The 5,877-nt window shown below is 47.6% G+C and overlaps 1 protein-coding gene across 1 annotated transcript in view; it reads left to right on the plus strand.

Annotated features, from left to right (window-relative positions):
• Nucleotides 1–667: 667 nt before the first annotated feature.
• T265_02360 (hypothetical protein) overlaps nucleotides 668–5,877 on the plus strand; it is a gene marked incomplete at both ends in the record, with an annotated part of 37,365 nt that continues 32,155 nt past the window's right edge. The window contains 5 exons of the mRNA XM_009166574.1: nucleotides 668–807; nucleotides 2,521–2,670; nucleotides 4,461–4,680; nucleotides 4,727–4,891; nucleotides 4,944–5,142. Coding sequence (XP_009164838.1) covers nucleotides 668–807; nucleotides 2,521–2,670; nucleotides 4,461–4,680; nucleotides 4,727–4,891; nucleotides 4,944–5,142 — 874 coding nt within the window. The remainder of the gene's footprint in view (nucleotides 808–2,520; nucleotides 2,671–4,460; nucleotides 4,681–4,726; nucleotides 4,892–4,943; nucleotides 5,143–5,877) is intronic.

A 5,877-nucleotide genomic window follows, 5' to 3' on the forward strand; every position in this document is an offset into this window, starting at 1 on the left:
ATCCACACGCGCCCTAACAGTAGTATTGGTGTACTGCAGAGAGTTGTTGGGCTAACTCATTTCGACACTGTTGAGCTGTAGTATTTCTTCGAAGATGGTAGATTGGCATGCTTTTTGTTACCTCCCGAAGGCATGAAGGGAAATGAACTGTTTGGCGTGCTCGCATCGTGATGCGACCGAAATCAGGTTGTATACCCTTAAAGGAGCAGTAGTCTTGAAGTATGGCTCTCCGGCGGGTGATGTCCAAGTGATCCGACCGGATCTACTGTTGATTTGTAGTTAGTGGCCATCAAGTTACGCAGTACGAACGTTTATGCTGATGAGAAAAAGTTGATGATCAGCACATAACTGGAAGAGGAGTCCCCCGTTGTCTGTGCGACTCCTAATCGACCGCCCGGATGTGATTCCAAGGGGCTCAGACGACCGACTTGGGCATTCATATTACCCGCAAGGATTACTATGTCAGCGCCTCTTGCTCGACTAGGAAGCGTCGAAAGCTGTCTATAGGACGTATCCTCAGCGTCAGAACTGCGGTCCTTTGTGGCATACACCAAAATTACAAATAGGCACTTTTTCTTATGTCGGTGCTCCAGAGGCTGCTGCGGCAGGATGTTAGAAGGTTGGTACCGCACTAAGTCACCGGGCGGAAGTGTCCTTACTTGACTGGATGTCTGTTGATATTCGCCTCTCTGCGGTTCTTCTGGCAACGTCTGTAAAAGAGTCTCACGTGCGACAAGTTGATAGATTTCTGTTTATCGTGTCTGTCGACGCCCCAACTGGCTGTAGCTCCGGCGCCGTCAAAGACAGGTTTTAAGACACCCTAAATGCCCTTATGGCAACGCAGCCCCGGCCTTGAACACTAATATCATGCTGTCGATGACGATGATGTCCTTGGCGTTCTGAGACGCGTAACTCACTCGGCCCTTGTATGCGTGTTTCGCAGACAACATACATCAATTTTAAGAAATAGTAAGGTTTCAGCGAGCATTACCGGTCTGAAAATTTGAGGTAGAGTACGGACGTTGAAAGCTCCTATGTAGAAAGGATCTCGTGGGTTTTGCAGAGTGTTATTTCGTTTATCGTTACTACGCAGCCTGCTGCATAAGGCCCATCGGTCACACAACTGACAGTCAAATGACCCAGCGACGTTTGCTCATGTGGTAGGAAGTGGTTGAGGACGGTTATTGGTGGATGCAGAACTGTGCGCTCAAACGATACTTCCTGGTTGCCCACCCTGAGAAAGTGGGTTTGGTTGAGGTGCCCCATATTGAACATCCGACTCAAAAGTCTTGCCCGCGATAGGGTTTTCCTTCGGGACCCTTTTCCGGGCCGACGACTCCAGAGTCTGACCTGCTCGGTTGCATGCGGTTGGCCTATTATGAAGGTCCAAGGAGTAAGGCCTTAGTGTCTCACTCCTAATGCGGCTACGCGCAGCAGATCTCTTGTGAACAGTACCAGACGCGTTGGCTTTAAAAGTATTCCGACTCTACCGGATAACTCGACAGCGCTCACAGTCAACCGTTGGATGATCAGTGTGCGGTTTTTAGGGCCGACGTTTGCTAACGCATCCTTTCTTCGGAGCAGTCAGCATCGCTGCTTCCATGAATATTGACATGGTGGTCGCCCGGGGGGAACACCTTGCTGCCTCCACACTCCCATCAAAGAGAACAGGTCGCCTCGTCACACGAGGTCTCGCTGCTCTTGATCTGACTGCTCTCCTTTGGCCTTCCTGGCGTGGTTGCACCATGTGGAACGAAAGTTCAGCCAGTGAAGCTTGCGGGATCACTGCAGTACTTAAGCCCGACCACCACACCAAGGTAGCAGCTTTATGTCGGGAATTACTTCTGCAAGAGTGAGTAGATCCAAACCTAAAACCCATGCTTGAAGATGAACCGATGGATGGGGTAGATAAGTTTGTCTATCTGGGCAGCTGTATAAATCCCGGTGACGAAAAACGAAATCACTCCCCGGATTGTTAAGGCCAGTTAAGCGTTTGCTGACCTCCGTCATTTACGACGCCGACGTGATATGAGCTTGACTGTCAGGGACAGAGTGTAAGGCGCTGTGGTTTGATCTGTCCTACTTTGTGAATGGGACACAGCCGCTGCGCGTTGAAGATCTCCGAAGTCTTTGTGTTTGTCCATAGGTGCCCCTGAAGCATTGCACAGGTCTGGTGGGAATACCAGACCAGTAACGCTGAAGTCCGTTCCCCTCGGAAAAAGGCTGACCAGTGAAAAATTAGTATTAGCGCTGATGTCACTGCGTCTGGTGGTGATGATAGCTGATCACAAATGGCTAGGTCATGTGCTTCGTCTGCAGGGGAACATTTTCCTCGTAGAGCCCTCTTCACCCAGCCCTGTGTTGAATGGTCGTCAGTCCATGATCTGACAACAAAGCAATAAAGCCCTTGTCAGTCAATTCAGTCGCTCTGGTAACTACCGCCTTCCCGTATGGGAAACCGCAGGACAAGACAATGCCGTTTTTAGTGACTCGGAGCTTGAGATAGCTCAGTGGTTAAAGCGCCAGAAGATCCGTCGTTCGAACCCAACCTCAGCATCTTGACTGCTCCTGGTTACCCTTGGACAACCTGGCAGTACCCCAACCCTCGTGCCTCCTTCAGTTGGCATGGCAACTAGGCACTGAAAGAGTGCTACAGCCGGACGATTTTTGGTGATTCTGACAGATGGCTCTGTCATGCGGTCAATGGCGGTTTTGCATCCAAACTATCGCCTCCGATACACCACTCAATTTCTGCCACACCGCACAAACAGAACCACTCACCGTCAATGCACCGATTAGGCCATCGGCTCCAACGCTGTCGCGTACCTTGCTATTTTCGTCCCGTTTTTACCTACAATATATACTCAGTAACCTCTGTAAAGATACCCACTTCTATTCTTATTCACTTACGTAATCCTTGTGATTATGAGACAACTTGGGAAGATCCTCAAAAGCCTGGAGTTAAACTAATTTTGTCAAAAAGGCTTTTGACCTCAGAATGTGCGGATTACATTTTCCTTGGCTTCAAAGAAGGGAAGAGAACATAGCTGTCTGTGGATCGACTGACCGATGTCAGTTCGGTGTTTTCGTGCTCATGAGCGTGGCCTTACCCCCTGAATACTAAGTGCATGCCTGAGGAGATGGCTTTGTTCATGGTAACAACCACCAGTAAGGCCATCTTGTCCTTCACTAAGCGCCTTACACTCACGAAGTATAAGGTCACGCCCCAGGAAATGCAGATCAATACAGGTTAAACGCACCAGATTGAGGTGGTTGGGGCCTGTTCTGCGTATGCTGAATTGCCGTCTAACGAAGGACGTGCTGTTTTCTGTTCCGAGATATTGTTGGTGAAAAGTTCGGGGAAACGGGCCATGAAAATGGCAACGTGAAATGAAAGCGGTCCCACCAAACTGAGTGTTGTGGCATCTTCGTACCGTCCTGGCTGGGGTACACGTGACCCTGCTTGTTAGCTGGTTGGAAACCCTGCAGGACGTGGTACGCAAACCATCCCAGTGGCACACATGCTGTCAACTAGCCGGACTGTCTAGCCATATTTCGCCTATCGTTGTGCGTTGGGCTTAGGTTCGATGAGGTTTCCAAAGAACAATGAGTTAATCCCGCCGATGGCGCTTTACTTCGGTCCGATGCTGAAGTGTATAGGTACCTTGTTTGTGATGGTTTTCCTTAAAGGACTTCGCATCGAATCCCCTCCGTTTTCTTTACACTCCTTACTGTAACTCTCTCCCTTTATGGTTGTATGGCAGTTGAGCGCCAGCATGTACTACTGGTGTATTGTTTCCAATAATGATGGCGAGAACGTGTATCCAGTGAACACACCATTTACGTTCCAAGAAGTGGTACATGAGGTTATGGGACGTTTTAGTGACGTGACTTACTGTAATGTGTCTGATGATGCTGATGTACGAGCCCCTAGAGCTCGGTTCGCGTTTGCGCTGGCAACGAAATAGCCCGTCTCTGAATCCAAGGGGACATATGTATAAAGCTTCAGTCAGGGCTATTTCGCTGCATGCTTGTGATGCAAAGCTCCTGCAGGTAGCGAAACCGAGTCATTTCAGGTTTTCAATAACCATTGTCTCACCTATAATTCGTGCACATGTCAACGAATCCTCAGGCGTTCGGTTATGTTCAGCGGACTCTCATCGAAAGATGCGTCCGGCGACAGAAGCTCTCGTATATTATGCATACTGGGTCACCCGAAAGGTGTTGTTTCCCATGCCCAATCCAGAGTTAGTGGTGATTTAACATGGAAGCATCGATTTTGAAAAGCAAAAGCAATTGCAAGTGTTCAACGCATGCTGTGTTGGCGAAGAACGATGAACGCAGTGGGGTCGGTGATGAAAGCTATCTTCGTATTTTATGTGGAAGATTGCTCACAACCGTTCAATATACAGTTTTTTCCAGTACTTCGCACTAACGAATTCCTTATCATCCTGTTTCAGTGTGTTCTCTTATCCTGAATTTTCCGACCAACCGGGGTGTGACTACAGCACGTTTTCAGATGGAATGGCTTTCCTCAAGGGTCTCCTTAAGAAAATAAAAGGTCCAGATGAGGCCAAAAAGAAGAGTTCCTTGGATAAAGTTCGGAGGGACATTGATCCTGATGAGGTTTGGGAGGTAATCGGTGAATTGGGAGATGGTGCATATGGCAAAGTCTACAAAGTGAGTCCAGTCAACCTTGCTTGGTGCTCATGCACAATGTGTTCAGGCTAAGCAGAGAAAAGGTGGAACGCTGACCGCATTGAAAAAAGTCGAATTCGACTCAGAAGTTGCTCTAGAGGATTTCATGGTTGAGATTGATATTTTGACAGAATTCAAACACCCTAATATTATCTCCCTCCTTGAGGTGTATATTTATGATAGTAAGCTTTGGGTATGTTGTGTTTAGTACGCACACTTTACCAACATTTTACTTGTCGGTTAAGATGTTTTTGGAGCTCTGTGATGGTGGGGCTTTGGACTCCATAATGACTACACTTGAAAAGCCTCTAAGTGAACGGCAAATCCGGTTTGTCGCCCGTGAAGTGCTTGCTGGACTCAAGTTCCTCCATGAAAATCTCATTATTCACAGAGACATGAAAGCTGGAAATATTTTGTTGACTTCGGCCAACGAAGTGAAGCTAGGTAAGTCGATTTTGGCTTCGTTCGCTCACTTTTGATTCTTTTACCTTATTTGGCTGATGTTAGGTCCCATACCTTTACATGCATTAAAAACAATGTAGCTTCAGAGTCCCTGTCGAGCGTTTGTTCACTAACCTGATCCTCTATAATGCGGAACATCGTTTCCTGTCAGCCGCAGCCCAACGTCTGGTCCGTCGAAAGCGACGTCGATTGCTCCCTTTCCACGGGATGACTCATTTTGGGGAGTAATGTCGTGCATGCCGACTAAGCAAGGAAGATTTATTCAGAAATATGTGGGAGTAAATATGGTACAAAAATCAATACTTTCATTCGGAACTATATGAGCTTTTTATGCTATTGTGTGTAGTATCCATGTGAGGTACTTCGCAGCTCAGTTAAAACTGTTAGTGAAAACGATTTTACTCCTTCAAATTTTTTTGTCCTATGAGAAACGTATGCTTGGGCGCGACGACACGCACGGAGTAACTTGAAACAAACACTGAAAACAAACAAATGTGCAAAGCCGTATATTGCCTTTAAATTCTAGGCAAACCCGAAAGGGATTGGCGGGTGAGCTCCCAGAGATGGGCACCAGCATTAAACAATGAAGTACTGTTACTGTCCATCAAGTGCTGTACGTTTCTGCACTTTTCCCCACGCAGCACCATACGACCCTTTCCCACGGAAGGTTTCCATCATGAGCCATTTCGCTTGCCCTGAAAAAAATGGGCGGATATA

This window comes from Opisthorchis viverrini, assembly GCF_000715545.1.
Source record: "Opisthorchis viverrini unplaced genomic scaffold opera_v5_28, whole genome shotgun sequence".
Lineage (NCBI taxonomy): Eukaryota > Metazoa > Platyhelminthes > Trematoda > Opisthorchiida > Opisthorchiidae > Opisthorchis > Opisthorchis viverrini.